This window comes from Pseudorca crassidens, chromosome 6 (assembly GCF_039906515.1).
Source record: "Pseudorca crassidens isolate mPseCra1 chromosome 6, mPseCra1.hap1, whole genome shotgun sequence".
In the NCBI taxonomy this organism is placed as follows: Eukaryota; Metazoa; Chordata; class Mammalia; order Artiodactyla; family Delphinidae; genus Pseudorca; species Pseudorca crassidens.
In genome coordinates this window covers 19,464,923-19,489,522 of record NC_090301.1, presented here as the reverse complement: position 1 = coordinate 19,489,522, position 24,600 = coordinate 19,464,923, and the positions used below count along the sequence as shown (strand labels likewise).

At 41.5% G+C, this 24,600-nt stretch overlaps 1 protein-coding gene, 1 long non-coding RNA gene and 1 other non-coding gene across 5 annotated transcripts in view; 2 read left to right on the top strand and 1 right to left on the bottom strand.

Annotated features, from left to right (window-relative positions):
- Positions 1-14,310: 14,310 nt before the first annotated feature.
- On the bottom strand, positions 14,311-15,618 carry LOC137226229 (uncharacterized). The gene is made up of 2 exons (XR_010944255.1): positions 15,544-15,618; positions 14,311-15,430 (listed from the first exon to the last, which is right to left on the bottom strand). It is a non-coding gene; the product is annotated as an uncharacterized lncRNA (long non-coding RNA).
- Positions 15,619-15,681: 63 nt separating this feature from the next.
- Positions 15,682-24,600, top strand: part of ARPC2 (actin related protein 2/3 complex subunit 2) — a 29,645-nt gene continuing 20,726 nt past the window's right edge. Inside the window, exons 1-3 of one of the 3 annotated variants that reach the window (XM_067740620.1) lie at positions 15,682-15,827; positions 16,047-16,128; positions 24,292-24,326. In XM_067740620.1, the coding sequence (XP_067596721.1) occupies positions 16,055-16,128; positions 24,292-24,326 (109 nt within the window). In that variant the 5' untranslated portion in view covers positions 15,682-15,827; positions 16,047-16,054. Of the gene's footprint in view, positions 15,845-16,046; positions 16,129-24,291; positions 24,327-24,600 lie in introns of all 3 variants that reach the window. The other 2 variants (XM_067740622.1, XM_067740621.1) reach the window with 2 other exon arrangements.
- LOC137226857 (small nucleolar RNA SNORA42/SNORA80 family) lies at positions 18,942-19,078 on the top strand. The gene has a single exon (XR_010944555.1). It is a non-coding gene; the product is annotated as a small nucleolar RNA SNORA42/SNORA80 family (small nucleolar RNA).

The window sequence follows — 24,600 nt, the reverse complement described above, 5'->3', positions numbered from 1 at the left end:
AAAATTCCCTGGGACGCTTGTTAAGCATACAGATTCCAGGGCCCTACCCCGGGCCTATTGACTCAGAGTCTAGGAGAAGGGCCTGGGAATCTAGATGATTAGCAAGTGCCCCAGGTTTTCCAACGAACTTGGAAATCACCAAATCCAGGAGATGGCAGCCACCATCCTCTGAAAGGGAATGAAGGGCTGAACTGAAGCATTCGGGGAAGGAAAGAAAGGGCGTATTACAGCGTGATTTAGAGGAAAGAATCTACATAATGTGGCAAGGGTTTGCATGTGGGGGAGATGACGTCCTGGCATGACTGTGTAGATGGCTCTACCATTTGCCAAGATAGGGAATGCAAGAAAAACATCAAGTTTAGGGAGAGGAGGTAATGATTTCCACCGGACCAGGATGAATCAAGATCTTGAGAGTCAGCACTGTCTCGGTGGTGGTTAAAATCACGGCTGGTTGAGGTCACCCACGGAGCGACTCTGGTGTGAGAAGGGAGGAAGACCACAGCTCCCAAATGCATTTGATTTCTCTTGTGCTTCTCACACAGATCTGTAACTTGGATGTCTCACATCCTCTAACCACGTTAAATTGTAATCAGGACAATAAATTACATGCATGAAGTTTGGAAATAGACAAGCAGAAAACTAAACATTCCCTAGGTCTCTGAAACCCAGATGCGTGACAGAGTTAGGCTGCCTTCTGCCTTTTGATTTAAGCCAGGGACAGAGCTGATGGGTGACATTGACCAGCCCCCAAGGAAACTCCCTCTCTCACGTACTTATTCCTTTGTCCTCTTGATGCTATTTAAGGAATAAACACTTCGCCTTTAAAGATGGTCCTCTAAAAAATACAGAGATGGCATAAAGAATATATTAGTTGTCAGAAAACCTGTTAAAGTCACATGAAGTTGAGCAAGTTAACCTCAGAGCTTCTTTTTCCTCTTGTGTAAAATAAGGATTCTAGTAACTGCTGTAAAGAACAAACGAGAAAAGACACTTTAACACATGTCAAAAACTCTGCTTGGAGCATGGGGAACTATATTCAATATCTTGTAATAACCTATAATAGAAAAGAAAACTATATATATATAAAACTGAGTCAGTTTGCTGTACACTTGAAACTAACACAACATTGTAAATTAACTATACTTCAGTAAAATAAAAAAAAAACTGCTTGGGGCTATAATGAATAAAAACCCACTCTCACTAGCTCAAGTCAAAGATGGTTTATGGAAATGATACAACAGGCAATCTTGCCAACTTGCAAGAACAGGAAATGAAGTACAGTTGGTCATTTAGGGATTGGAGCTGAGAGCCTGACATTCGTTCCACAGTAGCATCTCTTTGGGGCAGATGGTATCCCATGTCTGCTTCTCTCTGCAGGTCCACACATCCCCACATGGCAGACACTGCAGTTGTCTACCCACAACCCGTTCCCGTTCCTTCCTCACTAAGAGGACCTCGGTTTGATGAGGATGGTCTAAGCCAATTACAACAATCTACAGTCCACTTTGGCAGTGGAAGTTCAAATGGCAGTGGCCATTTATACGGTTCTGGCAAATGAGGCTTAAGGAGAAGACTGCTGGGAACTCTGGGAAAGCTCTTGCTTTTCCTGACAAAAGGCAAGGCACTGCTTTGTGCCACCTCTTCCTTTTTCTTCCTTTTGGTTGTGATAGCCAGAGCAGCAGCAGCCATCATGGGACCATGAGGAAAAGGCCAAAAGAATCACAGAGAGGTCTTTCACCCTCAGACATCATCGAGCCCCTGAACCAACATTGTCCAAGTGGAAATTATGTGTAAAATAACAAAACCCAAAAAACAAAGACAAAAACCAACTTCTTTTTAAAACCTCACCTCCATGCTTTTAAGCCACCATGAGTTAGGTTTTTGTTACTTGCATCTGAGGGCACTCCTTTTTTTTTTTTTTTTGGCCACCGCACAGCTTGTGGGATCTTAGTTCCCCACCCAAGGATCGAACCTTACCCTCGGCAGTGAAAGCCCAGAGTCCTAACCACTGGACCACCAGGGAATTCCCCTGAGGGCACTCTTGACTGATAATACTGCCATCTAATTTGGGATTTTCCAAACTTCAATCATCCTCAAACCTTCTGTAGCATTTTGCCACGTCCACTCAAACACAGTGTTCTTTACATTTATTCACTTGTGTTAAATTAAATACCTGTTTTAAGCCTTGTGCTCTCGTGTGTGTCATTTTTTTTTAATACCCATTAGAATAAAATAAATAAATAAATGTAACGATTAAAATTAAAACAGTTTCTGGATTGCTGAGTACATTTGCTGGCCACGAGGGTGGTACATCCCATCTCCACAGGGAAGATCCTGCTCTCAGGACACTTCTAGACCTTGCCTGTTCATCTGGCTGTTCATTTGTATCCTTTACAATGTAAGTAAAAAAGAATAATAATTTTTAAATTATAATTAAATTAAATTAAAACAGATTCACTATGTACCACCCCAAATCATCTCGTTTTTACCAGTGGAGCACTTTGCGAAAGCAAAGCCAGATGACTAGATATTCCTGTTCCAGATTTCCAGGAGGGAATGTTATAGATGAGGGTCTTCCCCTGAGTCACATGGTGCATAAGGCTGTACACACCTCAAGTAACTCAGGGGAGACGGAAATAGTTGGCAGGTCTACCACCACCTTATACAGGATGATGATGATGGTGGTGAAGGAGAAGAAGGAGAAATGGCCCCATTTCAAAGCTAAGATTTCTCTGTACATGGGTATAAAACAACTAGGGAATATTGGTCAGCCCTTCATGTCTGTTCAGAGCAAGCTACATGGCCAGGGGAGAAACAAGAATGCCAGGCCAGCTAGTACAGCTGGTACAGCAGAAGAGGAAAGCCTTCATATTCTCCTGAGCACTTTGCTATGCCCATCTCCCAACATTGTCAATCTAGTGTTCACTCAACTATAAAGTCACATTTCAAGTCAGTAGAGGAAAGATGGGTTATTCAACACATGGTATTAAGATAGTTGGAAAATTATTGGGAAAAATTAAGTTATATCTCTCACTCTACACAACACACACACAAATTCAGGTGAGTTGCAGACAAATATTTTATAAAAACCACAATTTATGGTACATTCATACAATAAACTATCATTCAGCAGTTAGAAAGGAAAGAAATCAATCCATAGGTACTGACAAGGAAATATTTAAACACTGTTCAATGAAAAAACAAGTTATAAATAACACATATAGAATGATGCCATTTATATTGAATATGTGTGTGTATCTTCATATGAACATATAAGAGTTTGAAAGCACAGACCTTGATCGAATAGCAGTGATCACTTCTAAGGAAGCGACTAGGATGTACTCATATATTGCTCTTGTCATTAAAAATAAGCAGAAACAGATAAAAGTTTAACTAAAAAATGATAAACGACAAACTAATAGAGAAAACAGAAGAATTTTTCAATAATTTTGATGAGACAATCAGCTTTCTTAGTACTATGCCAGTGACAAAAACCATTTTTTTAAAAAATTGAGAAAATTGATGTGAAAATGAAAAAATCTCTGTATAGCAAGGCAAATCAACAGCATAGCTAAAAGACGAATAACAAAATGGAAAAAAATATTTGCAACATGCTGGAGAAAGAGTGGTATTATTAAACTATGGATTATTTAGAAATAACTAAGAAAATTACAAGCCAAATAGAAAAGAAAAGGCACAAAGAAGCACTCCATAAAAGAAGACTTGTTAATGGCCAAAATTCATATTCAAGATGTCAAACCTCACTAATAACTACATCCAAGCAAATTAAAACGAGATTCATTTTTCACTTAGATGGACAGGATTAAAAAGATTTCTAATAGCTGGTTGTTGGCAAGAGTGTGTGGAAACAGGCAACCTGACATCCTGTTGATGGAAGCTTAAATTGGCACAGTCCTTTGGAGGGCAATTTGGAGATGGGTATCAAAATTTGAAATGTGCATATGTGCTGCCCTCCTCTAAATTTATTTTAATAAAATAATGGTGCAGGTGTGCAAAGCTGTACTGAAAAATTAGCAACAACCTACATGATTATCAAAGGGTTTTTGTTAAATAAATGTATGAGACTCAGAGGTGGATAGCAAGCAGGTGTTATGAAAGATAAGGACAGCCTTTATGTATTGACACAAAGGATACAACGTTAAAGTGAGAAAAACAGCTCACCCAATTCCACGTATGAGGTGATCCTCTTTTGTTTAATGTATAACCCACTGGCAAGGTAGATGCTCACCATTTACAGGTGTTATCTCTGTGGGGGAGAATTTCAAGGGAAATTTTCTATATTATTTACATTTTTTATAAGGAGCATGTATTATCTGTAGGATAACTAAAGTCAATCAGTATTTCATTTTGAAAAATCAAGGAAGACAAATGCTATTTACGCTGTCCTTTAAGGGATTTCTGCACGTATTCTTTTATTCAACAAATATTGTTTATTACATGAAAAGTTGTGTCTTGCGGATGGAGGTGGACACAAAAGGCACTTGGACCTAAGCCCTGGAAACCTCCCTCTACTTCCTGACACCAAACCAATACTTTCACTGGGCCCACCGCACGCCTTCCTCCTTGCTTGCGCCACAGAGGAGTTGCGTCCCTCAGCCACCACGAAGCCAGTTCGTGCCCTACCATCCGTCTCCCCACCGTTCTCTCAGAAGCCTCACACTATTAATTACCATCTTTGCTTTACCTTCAACTTCTTCTCTTTTGCAGCCTACTAGTCCTCAATGAAAACTGCTCAAGTGTCTTCCATACCAATGGAGGGAAGGAGGGAAGGAAGGAAGGAAGGAAGGAAGGAAGGAAGGAAGGAAGGAAGGAAAGAAGGAAGGGAGGAAGGAAGGGGGGAAGGGAGGGAGGGAGGGAGGAAGGGAAGGAAACACATTCTGGACAGAATGATTTGGGAGCAGGACGCAAGGAGGGAAGAGGAGGAAAAAAGGGGGAAGGAAAGAGACCTCTTGAGTGTATTTTCCATCCTTAACATTCTTAAAGAAATGTGTTAGCTTGACTACAATAAAAAACGTGATAAAGAAAGTAGTATAAAAGCAAGACCATGAGATCAGCAGAGAAGTTGTTCTCTACCACTCTGACCAAGAAAGCTGGTCTAGCCCCAGCACCTGCCTTGAGCTGCCCTCTCTCAACATCAGAACCTGGCTGATCTCTATAGTGGATGACATCTCTCTCCAGTTATCATTCAATCTCTCCTCCCCTACAGCCAGACTTCTAGAAAGACTTGTTGGCTTGCCCTCCCTTTCCTTACCTCCTGTCCACTCCTTAGCTCCACCACTCCGCCAAAACCAGTTCTCCCCATGGACACCTCTCGGTACTGTCTTGGCTTCTCAGGAGGCTTTGACACCACACTCTTGTGCCCATCCTTTCTTGGTATCCTTTGGCAGTGTTTCCTCTCCAGGCTGACCTCTCAGTACTGGGGGCCCCAGCACTCAATCCTGAGACCCTTGCCCTCCTCCCTCTACCCTCTTTCCTAGGCAGTCTCATCCAAGGCAGTGTGTTAATCATTGTACAAACACCAGTGACCTCCAAGAGATATTGGCTTATCACTGTCTCCACTTGGATGTCTCACAGACTCATTCGTTCATCCATTCATTCATTCTATTGAGCACCTACTATTAGGCAGGAACTACACTAGGTACTGGATAAAGAGTGAAGAACAGAATAGGCATCCTTCATGCCCTTGAGCATTTTAACTTGACAGGTCAACAACTAAGCCCAAGATCTGCCCTCAACCAACATGCTCCCCCATGCTCTCATCTCAACAAATAGCACAATTTCCACCCACCTGCTCAAGGCAGAAATCTGAATATTAGAGCTGACACTTTGCTTTCCCTTATCCTACCTGTGGGGGACACACTCTAAAGTGATAACCCCCCTCCACTGAGTTATGCCTTTGTATAATCCCTTCTCCTTAAGGCAGAACCTGTGACATGTTTCTAATCAGTAGAATATGGCCAAGGTGATGAACGTCAGCCTCTTGTTCAGGTTGTCTTATATTGCGAGGGTGACAGGATGTCAATCCCATAATTATAGGACTCCCATTATTATAAGACTCCATCCTGCAGGCTGAAGTGAGAGAGACATCCTTGTTGGCTTTAAAGAATTAAGCTGTCATATTTGTCAAGGAAGTGTGGGGGGCCCTCTGACAGCCAGAAAGAAAATGGGGAGCTCAGTGCTACAGCTGCAAAGAGATGAATTCTGCCAACAATCTGGGGGAGCTTGGAAGTGGATCTTTTCCCAGTTGAATCTCTGATTCACAGCCCCAGTCAGTACTTGGATTGAAGTCTGGTGAGATCCTGAGCAGAGGACTCAGTCAAGCTATGCCTGGACTTCTGACCTATAGAAACTGTGAGCTAATAAATGGATGTTATTTTAGGTCGCTAAGTTTCTGATAATTTGTTACTCAGTATAGATAATTAAGGCAGCACCTATTCAATCTATCACCAGAACTTTTTGATTCCTTCACTGAAATAACTCTCAAAAACATCCAATTCTCTCCATCTCCACTACTCCACCCAGAGCAAACTGTCATCATCTCCTACCCAGACAAATAGAATAGCCTCCTGATCTCCCCTGTCACATCTGTCCCTCCTATTAGCACAGGGCCAAGACATGAAAGCATCCCAGGCAAGCGAATGCTTTGGCGTTCCTTCAATTCAACATTTATTCAGCAGAAATGGGAGAAACTATTAATAAAAGTGGTGTGTCTCTCTTTTTATGCCAAAATGAGAGGCTCAATACATGTGATTTTTCTAAAGCAGATAACTTCTTGGGAGGCACATGAAACCACTTAAAATTTAAATAAATCTCTAATTTTCTGTAAATAGCACAACCAATAGCATTATTCATATTTAGACTTTCAGCTGACTATACCTAATGAGAGCTCTTGGCTGACTCACCTCAGGTTTAGAGGTACAGCTTGTATGTGTCTATCACGTTTTTAATTTTGATGAAGAACAATTTATTTTTTCCTCTTGTTGCTTCTGCTTTTAGTGTCAAGTCTAAGAATCCATTGACAAATCTGAGGTTCTAAAGATTCTACCCCTATGTTTTCTTCTAATAGTTTTATAGTTTTGGCATTTATATTTAGGTTGTTGATCCAGTTTAAATTAATTTTTGTATAAGGAGTGAGGTAAGGGTACAACTTCCTTCTTTTGCATGAGGTTATCCAGTTGTCCCAGTACAATCTGTTAAAGAGAGACTCTTCTTTCCCCCATTGAATGGCCTTGGCACCCTTGTCAAAAGTCAGTTGGCCATAAGTGTTGGGTTTATTGCTGAACTCTCAATTCTATGCCACTGGTCTACATATGTCTGCCTTTATGGCAGTGTCACACTGTTTTGATTGCTGTAGCTCTGTAATAAGTTTTTTCTTTCTTTTCTTTTCTTTTTTTCTTACCATGCTGCATGGTATGTGGAATTTTAGTTCTGCAACCAGGGATCAAACCCATGCCCCCTGCAGTGGAAGCATGGAGTCTTAACCAGTGTACCACCAGGGAAGTCCCATTTTGTAGTAAGTTTTGAAACCAGGAAGTGTGAGTCTCTGATTTTGTTTTGCTTTTTTAAAAACATTGTTTTGGCTATTTAGAGGCCCTTGCAGTTCCCTATAAATTTGAAGATCGGCTTCTCCATTTATGCAAAAAGGCTACTGGAATTTTGTTAGGGATTGCATTGAATCTGTAGGTTGCTTTCGAGAATATTGCCAGCTTAACAATATTAGGTGTTTCAATTCATGAACATGGGATGTCTTTCCACTGATTCAGGTCTTAATTTCTTTTAGCAATGTTTTGTAGTTTTTAGTGTACAAGTCTTTCACCTCCTTGGCTATTCTTATTCCCAGGTAATTTATTCTTTTAGATGCTATTGGAAATAAAGTTTTCTTAATTTCCTTTTCAGATTGTTTATTGCTGATGTATAGAAATGCAACTGATTTCTGTGTGTTGATATTGTTCCCTAAAATTTTGCTGAATTCACTTATTAGCCCTAGCTGGTGTGTGTGTGTGTGTGTGCGTGTGCGCGTGTGTGTGTGTGTGTGTGTGTATTCTATGGGATCTTCTTTATATAGAATCATGTCATCCACAAATAGAGATAGTTTAGGGGATTCCCTGGTGGTCCAGTGTCTGGGACTTTGCACTTCCACTGCAGGGAGCACAGGTTTAATCCCTGGTCTGGGAACTAAGATCCCACATGCCGCACAGTGCAGCCAAAAACAAAACAAAACCAAAGCACAAATAGAGATAGTTTAATTCTTGTGTTCCAGTGTGGATGTCTTTTCTTTATTTTTATTGCCTAATTGCTCTGCTAGGACTTCTGGTACAATGCTAAATAGCAATGGTGAAAGCAGATATCTTTGTCTTGTTCCTGATCTGAGGGGGAAAGCTTTTAGTCTTTCATAACTGTGTATGATGTTAGTTGTGGGTTTTTTCATAAATGTCCATTATTGTGTTAAGGAAATTCCCTTTTATTCCTAGTTTTCTGAGTATTTTTATCATTAAAAGGTGCTGTATTTTGTCAAATGCCTTTCCTGCATCTATTGAGATGTTCTTTATTCTTTTCCTTCATTCTCTTAATGTTCTGTATCGCATTGATTGATTGTCTTATTTTGAACCACCCTGCATTCTTGGAATAAATTCCACTTGGTTGTGGTATACAATCCTTTTAACGTGCTCTTGGGTTTGGCTTGCTAGCATTTTGTTGAAGATTTTTGTATCTATACTCATAAAAGATACTGGTCTGTAATTTGCTTTTCTTGTGGTATCTTTGTCTAGCTTTGCTATCAAGGTAATGCTGGCCTCATAGAATGTGTTAGGAAGTTTTCCTTCCTCTTCTGTTTCTTGGAAGAGTTTGGATAGAGTCAGTATTAATTATTCTTTACATGTTTATCAGAATTCACTAGTGAAGCCACCTGGTCCTGGACATTTCTTTCTTGTGAGGTTTTTTTGTTTGTTTGTATTTGCTGTACGCGGGCCTCTCACTGTTGTGGCCTCTCCAGTTGAGGAGCACAGGCTCCGGACACGAAGGCTCAGCGGCCATGGCTCACGGGCCCAGCCGCTCCGTGGCATGTGGGATCTTCCCAGACCGGGGCACGAACCCGTGTCCCCTGCATCGGCAGGCGGACTCAACCACTGCACCACCAGGGAAGCCCCTCTTGTGAGGTTTTTGATTATTGATTCAATATCTTTACTTGTTAGAAGTCTGTTGGTATTTGCTATTTCTTCTTGAGTGAGTTTTGGTAATTTGTGCATTTCTAAAAAATTTGTTCATTTCATCTAGATTATCTAATTTGTTGGCATACAATTGTTTATAATATTCTCTTATAATCCTTTTCTGTTAGATCTTCATTTTTATTTCTGATTTTAGTTACTTGCATCTTCTCTTTTTTTCTCTTAGTTGAGCTAAAAGTTTGTCAATTTTGTTGGATCTTTTTTAAAAAGAACTTTTCTTTTGGTTTTATTGGTTGTCTCTATTGTTTTTCTATTCTCCATTTAATTTATATATGCTCTAAACTTTATCATTTCCTTCCTTTGCTAGCTTTGGGTTTAGTTTGCTCTTCTTTTCCTAGTTTCTTAAGGTATAAAGTTAGGGTGTTGATCTGTAAATATGCCTCTGAGCACTGCTTTCACTGCATCCCATAAGTTTTGGTATATTATGTTTTCATTTTCATCCATGTCAAAGTATTTTCTAATTTCCCTAGTAATTTCTTCTTTAATGTACTGGTTGTTAAAGAATGTGTTGCTCAATTTCCATGCATTTGTGAATTTTTCAGTTTTCTTCTGTTACTGATTTCTAGTTTCATTCTCCAGTCGTTGAAGAAAATATTTTGTACAATTTTGATCTTTTAAAATTCACTGAGATTTTTTTATGGCCTAACGTATGGTCTATCCTGGAGAATGTTCCACGTACACTTGAGGAGAATGTATTTCTGCTGTTGTTGGATGGGATGTTCTGTACATGTATGTTCAGTTTACTTGATTTATAATGTTCTTCAAGTCCTCTATTTCCTTATTGATCTTCTGTCTAGATATTCAAGCCATTATTTAAAGTGAGATATTGAGGCCAACTCCAACTGTTATTGTAGCATTATCTATTTCTCTCTTTAATTCTGTCAGTATTTGATTCTTATATTTTGGGTGTATATGTTTATAATTACTGTATTTTCTCAATAAATTGATCCTTTTATCAATATACAGCATTCTTCTGTCTCTTGTAACAACTTTTAACTTAAAATCTGTTTTGTCTGATGCTAGTATAGCCACCCCAGCTCTCTTGTAGCTACTATTTGCATAGAATATATTTTTCCAATCATTTCAACCTATTTGTGTCTTTGCTTCTAAAGTTTCTTGTAAGCAGCATATAGCTGGATCACAGATTTTTGTACATTCTGCTAATCTCCATCTTTTAATAAATTGACCTTATCCGTTTACGTTTAAAATGATCACTGATAATAAAGGACTTACTTCTACCATTGTGCTATTTGTTTTCTTTATATCTTAAACTTTTTTCTTTATTTCCTTGAATACACCCTACTTTCGACTGATTTTTCTAGTGTACAGTTTTGATCCCTTCTTCATTTCCTTTTCTATACATTTTTTTAGCTATTATCTTAGTGGTTACCCTGGGGATTACAACTGACATCCTAAATGGACAAAAATCAAGTTTCAATTTATTCCAGCCCCCCAACCCCAAAATGACCTCCATCCTCTGTCTTTACGACTGAAAGCAGCAAATTTCAGGCCGTTTTAGAACAGTCGCTTTCCCTACTTTGGCCATCAGGGTTCAGCAGGATGAAGGTTCAATCAAGAAGCTGTTGTCTTTATTTAAATGAAGTGTCAGGTCCAGTTTTTTATACTTTGATTTTATCATACTTGAAACTAAAATGCAGAACTATCCAGTTCAGTACTGGATACCAGTATTGCATGTCATGTCAACTATCCTGTTGGATACCAATATTGCATGTCAAAACATGACATCTGGAGTCTAAATCCCAGTTCAATGACCAGCCACATATATTACTTTGGATACATTCTTTAGCCTATCAGCATCTCAGTTTCATCATCTATAAAATGAATTAATAGTAGCTCCTACTTCTTAGAGCTGTCACAGGAATTCAAAGAGATACATGTAAAGTTCTTAAAACAGCACCTAGCACAGAATAAATCTTCCACCTGAATGTTAGCTATTACTGTGTTTCCAGCTGTCCATCTCTTGGCACTTCCCCTCTCCAGCTCTACCTCTCTTTATCTACCTGGCTAATTCTTGTTTTAAAAACAATCAGATGTGTTTTAATATCCATCCACTTAAAGTCTGACAATGCCAAGTGCTAGTAAGGACAAGGAGCAATGAGAACCTTCATACATTGCAAGTGGAAGTATAAATTGGTACAGCTATTTTGGAGAGCAATTTGGCAATATCTGGAAAAGTTAAAGGTGTCCATAATCCACATCTCAACAGTTACAATCCTAGGGCTATACTCTAAAGAAACCTTCACACCTGTACACAGGAAATGTGTGCAAGAATGTTCCAAACAGCACTGCTTGTAAGAGAAAAAATACTGGGAAGAACTTTAGTGTCCTTCAACAGGAGAATGGATAAATACCTTGGTAATCATAACATATAATCGTACATTGGAATGCTATATCACAGTTAAAAGAGGTTCACGTAATGATGGGTAAATCTCAAAAACATATTGCTGACTAAAAGAAACAAGTTTCAAAAGGAGATGTACAGTATGACACTTATCGACAAAAAGCTTAAAATCATGCAAATTTGCTACACATTGTTTATGGATACATGCATATGTAGTAAAAGTGTAAAAACATGTGTGGGAAGGATAAACACCAAATGCAAGGTGATGGTTACCTTTGAAGAGGAGGGGGAGGAAGGAGAAAAAGGAATAGAATTGGGTGGGGTTCACAGGAAGTTTCAACTGTATTTCTTTTTTAAAAACCTCTGAAAAAAAAAGAGAAAAAAACAAAAGCTGTGAAGCAAGTTTAATTATAAAATGTTAAGATTCAAGGAAGCTGGGTGGTGGGACAAAGATATTTGTTCAATCAGTCAGAAGTTTAAAAAAACAAAAGCAAGATGAAGAAAATCGGAAGATTGGTTGAAAATCTGTATCCCATTTCCCCACTGGCCCATCCCATTTCCACCCCTTCCTCCATCTCCACCAACAGAGATTCATTTTCTATACACTCAAACCCAGCGGAAGGCAGTGGGGAGGCACAGGGATTATAATGGCATTAAGTGGAAGTGGGCTGGAACTTTAAAAGCATTCTTAAGACTCTGGGAACACTCATAGCCAAGTTTATAAGCCCAAAGCAACTAGAGGATCCTTCTCTGGAGAAAAGACCAATATTGACATATGAGGGCCCTCTATGAAATCTGGCACATCATCAGCGCACCTTAGAGTGAAGTCCATTAATCCAGTGCTTCTCACTACATAATATGCATTTGAATCACCTAGGGATCTTGCTCAGAGGCAGATTCTAAATCTGTAGTTTATGGTGGGACCTGAGATTCTGTGTTTCCAAAAAGCTTCCAGAGGAAGCCAATGCTGCCAGTCCCTTTTAAGTAGTAAGGTGCTTGTCAACACATCTTGCCCACACACTTCAGCCTCCACTCAGCTTTTTGGAGTCTCATCCCTAAATACGAACAGGCTGCTAAAGTAACCAGACTTTTGAGGATGGCCATTAACATAAATGAGAGAGATGAGAAAAGAAAAGAAAGAAACAGAGCAAAGAGCAGTTTAGTTTTTAGAGAAAAACTAAAAACAAACACACTATAGTATCCTCAGAAAGAAGATATTCCTGTCCATAAAACATATAATAGCCTCAGAAAGATAGAAGATATTCCTATCAATAAAACAAGGATAGAATATGGGAAGGGGAGTTGGGGAAAAAAGGTCTTGGGAATTAAAAATAAGAAAACTGAAATTTAAAATGGTTGAAGATAATGACACGGAAATATCGCAGAAAAATAGAACAAAAACAAACAAACAATGGGTACAGAGTTTCAGTTTTGCAAGATGAAAAGAGTTTTTGAGATTGGTTGCATTACAATGTCAATAAACTTAACACTACTGAACTGTACACTTAAAAATGGTTAAGATGGGCTTCCCTGGTGGCGCAGTGGTTGAGAGTCCGCCTGCTGATGCAGGGGACACGGGTTCGTGCCCCGGTCCGGGAAGATCCCACATGCCGCGAAACGGCTGGGCCCATGAGCCATGGCCGCTGAGCCTGCGCGTCCGGAGCCTGTGCTCCGCAACGGGAGAGGCCACAACAGCGAGTGGCCCGTGTACCGCAAAAAAAAAAAAAAAAAAAAAAAGGTTAAGATGAGAAATTTTATGTTATGTACATTTACCACAATTAAAAATAAAACAAACAAACCCAAAGAAACAAAAAATAGAAGAAAAAAATGAAAGGATCAATCCAGAAATCTAACTTCTAAATAACAGGCATTCCAGAAAGAGAACAAAAAAAAGTGGAGGAGAAGAAATTATCAAGTAAATAATCAAAGAAAATTTCCTCCAAAACTGAAGTACATGAGTTTCCACTCTGAATGAGTGCTCAGTACAAAACAATTAAGAGTCACAGCAAAGCACATCATTATAAAATTTCCAACCAACAGCCTAAAGAGAAAATCCTAATGCTTCCAGAGATGGAGATGGAGAAGATGTAACATACGAAGGATCAGGAATATGAACAGGAATCAGACTTTTTACAATAGCAACCCTGGAAGGTAAAAGAAAATGAATAATACCCTCAAAATTATGATGGAAAATTATTTTCAAACTTGAATTCAATAACCAGCCCAACTATAAATTCAATTACAAATCAAGTATTAGAATAAAATTAAGACATTTTAAAATATGCAAAGATCCCAACAACATATCCCCTATCTCTCTTCCTTACAAGGTTGCTAAAGGAGGTGCTTTAGCAAAACAAAGAAGTAAATTAAGAAAGAAGAAGGCATGGGATCCATGAAATGGGCAAAACCAGCCCATGACAGCAACGAAGGAAAATCCCAGAATGACAACTGTATAGCAAGTCTAGAGATCAGTCAGCCCAGATTGAAACAAGAGGAAGGAGGCTCTGGGACAAAGACTCTAAAGAAAAAAATGGAATTTATGCATTTGAGTATATGGAAAATATTGCTAGAGTTTTGGACAGAGTCTTGGAGCACTTGCAGGGGTGGGGGCAGCCAACTGTAGATAATATAGAAAATTGACAAGTGGGAAAAAAAAGGCAATAATTAACTCTAAGAAAAATGGAGGGCTGTATAAGCTAGAAGGCATGGTTGTACTACCTTTATTGGCTCATTAGTAAACAGTATTCGCAAACATAATTTAAATGCTGATTATTGGTTTAACTAAAAATAGTTATATAAATGTGGAGGTGGAGAACAGAAGTGATAGACTCATTCATGTTCTTATCTATCACGGCAGGAAGTCAACAAATAACCCTTAAAATTAACAAATCAAGAATTAGTAGTATACACATTTATTTAGATATATGGATCTAATCTGGATGAGTATCTAAAGGAGTTGAGGCTATTGCCTCTAAAGAGTAGGCCAGAGAACTGCTTTCTTCATTACAAGCCTTCTAGTATATGTATATATATTTTAAACTATGTATGCGTATTATTTTAGTTCAATAAACAACGTCAAAATATTAGCATATTATTTGGGGGTATCCGCAATGTCTCGAAGTTTATCCATGGCCGGTAAATAAATCCGTTTTGAAGGGCTCTCTGGGCCTCGATGACAAGAGCTAGTTTTTTGCTCATTTTCTGCATTCCCCATCCCCCGCTTTCCTGGGAGCACTTAGCATAAAATAAATCAATACATGTAAAAATAACTCAAGTTTGTCAGATCCTCCCTGGAGAAGGAAAAATACAAAACAAGGCACACAGGCAGAAGGTACAGACGCAGCACAAAAATGAGTTCATTTCCCACATGAAGTTGAGTAAAAAAAGTATGTCCCTGGCAGAGGTACTGGAAGGTAAGGGTTTCAGAGGCAGAGAAAATCATGTTCGGGGCACCTTGGAGGCAGCTCCCGGCAGAGAAATGGAGGCATGACAGGAAACCAGGTAGGCTTATTCACTTCGGTGACTTCTCATTCCTTTCCTTCCTTGCCCTTTTAACACTCTGTAGTTACATAAATTGAGTTTGTAGTCCGTTTCCTTTACCAGACTATGAGCTCCACGAGGGGGGGACCTCATCTGTTTCACGCGCCACTGTATCCCCAGCGCAGAGCAGGAGCCCGTTAAACATCTGTGGAAGAAATGAATGCACGATGGTGCCGCCGGACAGCCATTAGTGTGGCATGAGGAAGGGTCACACCGACAGCAAACAAACTGAGAGCAAAGAAGCCGGCTGGGAGATGACAAGGGCGAGCTTCTTGTAGGGTCTCTGAAAGTACAAGACGGGAAGAGTGGAAGTAAACCTTTGGGGAGTGCGGGAGGGAGACGGCGGACAGTGAGGCAGGCCTCGGGGAAGGACAGCAGGGTAGGAAACACACTAACCACAGCCAGTTGGAGCGTCTACGGGAAAGTGGAGTTGGAACTAGCGGCACCGCACATGCGCATGCGCGGCCTCCGCCCCCGCCCGGCGCGCCTGCGTGCGCGTGCACGAGGGGTCGGAGCGGAAATGGCCCCGCGGGGCCGCGCGTCCGGGCAGCGAGCGGAAGTGGGTGTGAGAGCGGAAGTGGCCGGCTAGAGCCGGGGGCTGGGCGGGGACCGGGCTCGTCAGTGAGGCGGCAGCGGCGGCGGCGGCGGCTTGGCAGGCGGGTTCAGGCTTCGGGGGCCAGGTCGGTCGGGTGGGTGGGTAGGTGTCTCCACAGTGAGTGCGTGCGCGGGCCAGCGCGCACGCGTTCCCTTACCCCCACCCCGATCCCTTTCCCCTTCTCCCCTAACCTCCTACCCCACCCAGCTCCCCTCCTCAGGGGGCAGCAGGGCCGCTCCCTCCGTCCTTTCCTCCTTTACCCACCCTCACCCGCCCTTGTTTCTCCTTCCCCTGCCCGGGGCAGCCGCCGCCATGATCCTGCTGGAGGTGAACAACCGCATCATCGAGGAGACGCTCGCGCTCAAGTTCGAGAACGCGGCCGCCGGGTGAGCGCGCGCTGGGGGCCGGGGGCTGGTGGGTGGCGGGGGAGGCAGAGTTGACCCCTGCTAATCGTTCAGCCCCCCCAGACATGGAGGAGGGAGGTGGGAGACCTGGCAGGGTGTGGGGACTGCCCAGGCGGTGTAGACGTGGGCGGTGATTGGGCGCGGTGGGGTGAGGGGCAGAGATGCGTGGGGAGAGGCTCAGAGGAGGGATGCGGAAGCAGTGAGTGGACAGGAGAGCGCGTGCCAAAGTGCAGGAGACCTGTGGGACGTGAGGGTAGCTTGGGCCAGAACTCTCGCTGGAGGATCCCATTGCCCGCTGGAGCGAGCAGGGGACCACTTCCCTCTGTATTCCCCGTCATTGTTCAGAACCCGGAGAGAGCCCATTTGGGATTGGGTTGGAAGGAGTTTTCAGGAATTCCCAGGACTGGAGGAGGAAAGAAGATGCAGGCCCAGATCACCACCAATCTTCTCGCTCCCCACCCCCCACCTCGTCTAAGGGAGCGGGAGGGAAGACTGAAGGCAGGCCCAGCCTTGCAGCCGGAAAACCCGATGATCTCCCTAGTTTACCTTCCCTGAACCCAGCTGTGAGAGACACTGGCCATTTTGTTACATTTCTCAAACAAAGTTAGTCGTCCCCCACATCCACAGCCCTTTCTTATCGCTCTTCTGAGGTTCTAATAATCCTTTCCTCACCCGCTGTCCTCTATCTGGTTGTTTATCTTTTAAATTCTTATACCATACCCCTGGTCTGTGATTTCTTCTGCAGTAATTCTGGCCTAGATACACAGTTAAAAGCCTCCTGAGTCTGTTAAGTTCTTAGATGAAACCTGTTTTTAGCCATTGGCTTTTTTAAAAGTGGGCTTTAGGACATGTTTCAAAGGCACCCTTCTCTGTCAAACACAAGAATCAGTAGAAGACAACCTCTTCCCCCAAAGCTGCTTTGCTTTTGTAATATATTTAAACCAAGGAGTTGGTTTTAGCTTCTAATTTCTGGTGGCTTGTGGCCAGTCCCTTTGCCTCATTTCCCCATCTGTGAGGATGGGGCTTCACATCTTGCTTACACAGTTGAGGAAATAAGTGCAAACCGTTTCTGGTGAACTGGGAACTAATAAAAAGAGCAAGTGCTTGGAGAGCCACGGATGGAAGAGGATTGGTGGAGGGGAAATTCTAAGTGGACATAATGAACTTGTGGCTTGGAGGCATTAAAAAAAATACTTATAACCCACTGCTTAAATTGAATATATTGTCTATCTCTTTTATAAGGCCACAGATTTTATCTGTAAAGCAAAGCACAACGTTTCTTGAAGTAACACTTACAGTGAGCAGTAGCTACTGTTTCCTGCCAGGGACTGCAGTTGCTTATATTTTAGGCTAACTTGCTTCGTGTCTTCAGCCTCACTTACCAGTTGCTTTGCATTTTAAATGTTCAAACGAATCAGCTTAGTGGCTTATTTTGGGTGATTGCTCTGTCCTTTTTTGAGCAGTGTAGCACATAGGAGGAAGTTAAATTAACTTCTGCATTTTCACAGCTGATCTCAAGTGAATTCTCAAGTTTAGACTAGCAAAAAATGAGACCTGGGTGGTTATAAGCTGATCTACAAGATAAATGCCTGTGCATTTCAAGTAGAAGCATGCCTTGTGGTGTAGGAGTACCTTCACAACTACTTGTTTGTTAATAACTTGTGATTCTGAAATGTAGCCCATAACTCAGAGCTTCAGCTCTTCTGCTTTTAGAACATTACTCTTAAAAAGAGCTACTAACCATTTCAGTGGGAGTAAAGTAGGCACTCAAGTCTGGAAGGCATGAGTTAGAACTTCTGGGACTTTTTTTTACAAAGTATATGTTGTAGCGATGTTGAATATTGGGGCAAGGCAGCAAGCTTTGTCTTTTCTTCTGGCTCTTCTTCCCTTTGAGGTGTGTCTTTAAGTAAATGGGCTCAAAACGTATTCTGCTGTAAAGCACTTTGAAAACCTTTGAAAAGAGACTATGATATTCAGCCTAGGAGGTAGGGCTTTCCTGGGATTGCAAATGTAACACCTAGCAGAAGCCTGTTTCTAGACGGAGTGTGAATTTCCAGGCATACCAGTAAGGTGAGGCAGCAGTAGAGTAGTTAAGAATTTATCAAGGTGCATGCCTAGCCAGAGCTTCCAGAGAAGGGTGACTAGTGTGATAATCATAAACGTTGGTAGGCTTCTCCCAGTGCTCAGCACCAGGCAGGAACAGGAAAGGGGGACCTTTCTGAGAGCATTGGCAAAGTTACAGAGGACCAAAGGGGTGACACGTGTTGGGGTGGAGATCAGAGAAAGATTAAAGAAAGGCAGTAGTGCTGAGGAGAAACCCTGGGGATTTGAAAGGCTTGGCCCTTGTGGGAACATGCTGGGAGAGGTCAGCTCCACCCTGCTTTACACTTCTCAACAAACCAGTTGGGGAAATTAGGTTCTGAGCAGCCTTCCCCAGAGTGAATCTTCCATCTCCACGATGTCCAATAATGATAGCCAGTAACAACATGTGGCTAGTTTAAGTTTAAATAAAAATTAATTAAAGTGAATTAAAATTAAGTTTCTCAGTCACACTAGCCACAGTTCTAGGGTTGAGTTGCCACATGTGGCTAGGAGCAGCGGTATTTGGGTAGCAGAGATGTAGAACATTTCCATTATTGCAGAAAGCCTGCATTTGGAAATGTAGCACTGTTCCAGCTACTAAGAACATAAGCATGAGATAGATAGTCTTAAAAATAGCTCTGTCGTATATACTTTAGAATACTGTTAGAGTAATTTTCCTTTTGAAGTTGATCTTATTTTAAACGCCTCTCAGAGCATGGTAATGGATTTATGACAGGTCCTTCTCTATGGGCCTCTCATAATGTACCCATGCGAGAGTAAATTGCAGCCTCGAACCATTGCCCAGCCTCCTTACCTGTGGACTGTGAGCACTGAAGGGTGTTGTACAGTATGAAACAGAAGAGAGTGATGCCTCTCATATCATCCTGCTGGGTCTTCTTGCTTGTGACATCCTACTGAAAGTCTAAATTTCCTTCAAATAAAGCAATTCTGTCATCTGAATTGTTTAAGAATACATTTGGGGACTTCCCTGGTGGCACAGTGGTTAAGAATCCACCTGCCAATGCAGGGAACGTGAGTTCAAGCCCTGGTCCAGGAAGATCCCACATGCCGCGGAGCAACTAAGCCCGTGTGCCACAACTACTGAGCCTGCGTGCCACAACTACTGAAGCCCGCGTGCCTAGAGCCTGTGCTCCACAGCAAGCGAAGCCACCACAGTGAGAAGCCCGCGCACCGCAACAAAGAGTAGCCCCCGCTCGCTGCAATTAGAGAAAGCCCACGTGCAGCAGTGAAGACCCAACACAGCCAAAAATAAATAAACTAAAAAAAAAAAAAAAAAAAAGAATACATTTGGTCACGACACCCTTTTAATTTGGAGGCAGTTCTGACAAAGCCTAAGATTCATTCCAAACGATTTACCGTTTTTTTTTTTTTCTACCGCCCTATTGGGAAGGTGGCTTATTGGAATGATTTCTGTATCCTCACAGAATGATAGTTATTGGTAAATTGTCTTCCCAACAGCCTCCAAGCTAAGAGACTGACTGATTAAGAAGCTATTTTGAACACTGCAGATAACCTCATGTGCAGGTCTTGTCAACAGCATTTTGTTTTTGTTTTTTTTAATCATTTAGGAAGTATTACCCAGGCCCCCAATTAAAGCAGAAGTAATCTGGCAAATTAATTTAATTCTTTTGTTAGTATATACACACCAAGAACCTTTACAGCCTCAGAAACTAGGCTTGTCGGCTTAGCTAGAGTCCAAAATTGAGGAAATGCTGTCAGATGCAAATTGCTGTTGATTTTAAGTGCATGCTGGCTCCTTGCCACAGCTGTGCATATTGTGGGGAGCTGTGGTTCTATAAGGGGGAGTGAAGCTCAGTAAGCAGGCTGTGCCAGTTGGGGTGGGCGAGGACTGTGGGAGGAGAAGTTTGAGAAAGGAATAAATTAAATCTTGCTGATACCTTGTTCTCATCCCAGATATGCTGCATATGTCCTCAGAGAGACATACTGGTTTGAAGTGATTTGGAATTAGGACATTGTTTAAGCATTTAGAAGAAATTGGACGTAGTGGCTGACTTGCTGAGACGATCTAGTTGGTCTTTTTACAGGTCACTGTAGTTAAACACTGCTGCCCACCCTCTGGCTGCCTTGGGACCACTTTGGGCATAAAGCCCCAGAGCTGCACTCCCTACGTGTGTACCAAACCTGTGACTCCTTAGGGGCAGGGCCTGTGGTTTCATCATCTTTGTTTTCCCAGCATTCTCACTGTGTGTATAGTCAGCTTAATAAGTGTTTCCTTGAAGCAATGGATGAAGCCAGATAGAATGGTTCTTAGTTTCTTTAGCAGTTTATCACTTTTCTGACATTGTGTGAATGAGCTTTTAGACCCTCTTTGTTCTTATTTTGAGACGTGGCTTAACAGAGAGTAGGACCACCCACTTCTTACCTAACATGATCCATTTTTCTAGGCTTTGCTCAAAAAGGAGGATGGGAGCCTTAGAGAGGACTTAAAGGAGAGTAATCAAAAACTTTATGGTGAGATGATGAGCAGAATTCAATAATTCCTCTAATTCAGCTTATGGAAGGGATAACTAGAAGAGGGACACAAATGCACAACGGGGAACTGGATGCATTCGGGAGTAAAAACTCTAAAACCCTTAGTGAAGAAAGAGGATTGGACAATAACAGTTGCCAGGAGTTCTTTATTGACTGATTAGTGAAATTCTAGAAGCTTCCTTAGAAAAAGGATAAAAGGAAATTTTTTTCTAAAGGATTTTAAGAATGGCTCTTGAAACCCATCTGAATGAATTGAATATGTTTTAGTGTCTTGTACTGTCCAGTCAGTAACCCTGAGGGCTTATCCAGGGGGCTTTATTCTAGGATTCCAGACATTACAACAGTCTGACAGTAATATGGTTCTGTTTCTCCTTGTTGTGCTGACCAATTCCTGATACTGGGAGTTAACCACACTCCCAAAACCTCTCTCAACCATGACTCCAAAGTCTGATCTCTGATTCTACCTAGAAGAAAAACTAATTCATTGATCACCTTCTATGAACCAGGCGCTTTACTATAAGCTTTAACGTGGTTTTGTTCCATTTCAGAGTGTGCCTGGGTGACAGCAGTTCCAATAATACAGTTGACAAAACTGGGGCTCTTGGAGAGGGGGTAGACGTATATATTAAGCATTGTACAGGCACCCTTCCCCGGTGACTCCTGGTATGTCACACACAGAACATGACCATACCTGTGGCACATCTGGGTAAATGGTCTAGCCTAGAGATCCTGCCTCTGGGCTGCCCTAAGGGCTGTGGGGATCATTATCTCAGCATATCTATAACTTAGTCACAAGACCCTGATTGGGAAACTTTGCTGTCCACATAGCATCTCGGTTAGTCTTCACAACAACCTTGTGTGGTAGATGCTTTTAATCTCCGTTTTCTAGAAAAAGAATTTTAGGCTCGCAGACGTTTGAGTAACATTGCCTGTGGTTACATAGCCAGTAAGGGACAGAACTTGAGGTGAAGAGTCAACTCTGAAAGACATGCTTTTTCTGTGATTAAACTCACCCGCAGCATCTGAAACTTTAGCAGACAGTGGAACAGAAAATAACGATTTACCCTTTTGGCCTATTAAATGGTACACTTTCTCCCAGACCAATCTTATTCCCTTCTAGCTCCATGATTTTAAACCACAAAAGTAAATAAGAAACACCTGGTCTTGGAATTGAGTCATGGCCCTGTCCTGGTGTATTTCCCGCTCTGTGCAGTCTCCATGTTGGGGCACAGAGTTCTCAGACCTCTGACTCCCAGCTGATGCCTCAGGAGGACTCCTTTGGCCCAGTGCTCTCCTCAGCAGCCTGCCTCTCTCCTCTACAACCTTTATGCAGCCATAAATAGTAAGCTAACATATTAATGGCAGTGATTTGACAAATATTCCCAAGTCAAGCAGCAAACCACGTAGTATAGATCTTAGAGACTTCTCCCAGTGGGGAGCTGTGCTCAGGGAACTTTACGGCTTAGAGAAATGCAGAATTTCTGAGTCAAAATGTTGGAACTCTAAGGTTTTTTATCTATACTTGATTTTTCTCGGTCTGTTGATGAAGTGAGAAAGTGAGGAACTCAGTCCTTCCTTGGCTGAATTAAAGCCTAAAGGTTAAAAAAAAACAAACAAAAAAACAAAACCAGCCGCCTACTAAGTGATACAATGTGGCCTTTTATAAGCCTCCACCCTGCCTCTTTGGCACAGCCAGCCTTCCTCTGGAAAATGTGCTTCAGTGCTTCCTCCCGTTGTGCAGCCTCTTAATATTTTACTCAAGCGGGCCGTAGATTAACGTGTCTACTTCTTCCTTGGCTCCTGTTTTCTAGAAGAGAAAAATGGTGGTTGACCAGTCATTGCCTTAGTCTCCAGGCTACAATTTCAAATGAAAGATCAGAAACAACTTAAATTTTTATACAGTTCTTTTCATCATATTCCGAACTCACTGCTTGTCCATAAACCCACTTGATGCTTCGATTCTCAGACACCCAAAATACTTTATCTAAGTCACATATGGATGGATGGCTTTGAAGAAGCAGAGTGGAACTTTGTATGTTATTTGTATAGGCTGATTTTACAGCAGGGCTAACATATGCTTAGGAGAGGCCAGTTTCCTTGAAAGGCATTGTTTAGCTCTGCTGCAGCTTTTTAACAGTCATAAACCACGTTATCTATTCCATTATTTCCCAGCAACTCTGGAGGGTAACTCAGTCTTTGTTCCTTTTACAGGTGAGGGAGCGGAGATAGTAAAAGAGATACGCACTTGATCGTGAGGTCTTGAGCAAGCTAGGCAAGAATAAATATGAAAATGTGTATATCTTGTCTGCTGGCCCATAAAACAAAGTGGAATCATTTGAGTTTTAGGGTGTTAGCTGATAAAACTGTAGAGTCTTCATTCGATTCCTACCATTGGGCTTTGAGGAAAAGTGAGGAAAGCATGTGAAGTAGCTTTTCACTGGAGGTTAATTGACTTATTGTTTATAGCTAGGATATATGTCATGCTTTCTAGGTAATAACTCAGCAGCATTTATCACATAGAAGTCCATGTTCCAGGCTCATCTGGGAATCGCCCAGAAGGTGTTAGACTGTCTTTGCCTTCCAGGATAAGTTCTTCTGTGTCTGTTCTCTTGTTTTATCTTTAGCAGTTGTGAGAGGTAGGTAGGATCATTTGTGTTCTCCCATTTCATAGGTGAATAGGCAAGAAAAAGAAGGTGTATAGTGTTAATTTGTCTGAAAACATGGTCCTGGAGAAAAGGCTGAAGTTGGAAAACAGGTGTCTTAACTGTTCTCAGTGATTTCGCAGTGTTATTTTGTGCTACACTTTATGGACGTACACACTGGAATTTAAAAACAAAACCAAAAAAACTAGGGTGGAACCAAAGAGGGCTTCACTAAGGAGAGTGGTGAGAACTTCGCTCATGTAAGGGAGAGGGAAAGATGTGTAGGAAGACAGATTGTCTTCGAAATGGAATAGAACTGTATCGTTTATAGCCTGAAATCATCCTTTCACTTTAAGTAAATTTAAACCATTCTATGCTCTGTTTAGCAGTTTTCCTGCTGAGTGTGCTACCTCTACTGAGTATGTCCCGTGGGGGAGGGATTGACCAAAAGAGGGCATTTTGTGGGTCACATATACAAACGTCTATCATGGTCTTAAGGAGTTGAGAATTGAAGGTGAGCACAACCACAGCAGAGATTCCAGCTGCAAAACAAAAGCTTTATCTGTCCTGCTTCCTTTTTTCAGTCCTCCACCCTAAATAACTACAGAGGTTTAGATGCATAAGAAAATGAATTGTGTACCTGGATCAATGGTAAGTATAAGATTTTTACAGGATGGTCCGATCTTAAATAAAGCTCAGGAGCCTTTTGCAAGGCCCCCTGAAGGCAAAAAGCAATATAGTTATATTGTTTTTTGGCTGTACCATGCGGCACGCAGAATGTTAGTTCCCTGATCAGCGATTGAACTCGTGCCCCCTGCATTGGAAGTGCGGCGTCTTAACCACTGGACCACCAGGGAAGTCCCAGCAATATAGTTATCTTAACTAAAGGACTTGTTTTGTTTTGCAGAAACAAACCAGAAGCTGTAGAAGTAACATTTGCAGGTAAGTGCCTTTATCTCACCTACTAAGAAGAAGGCACAATATAAAAAATAGAAAATAAAATTCTTCCTAAAATAAGCTTTTTAGGGCTACTATCTTGATTGTCTTTGTGTGTGGAGGGGGGGGGGTCTTTATTTTAGATGATTATTCCATGGATTTAGTGAGCTATATAAAGTTGCCTGCTGATATCTTAGAAGTTTGGGTTTAATTTTGTGGTACAAACTAAGGTTTTTTAAATTTGGAAATATTTTGTTATTATCTTTAACCATCATCTTAG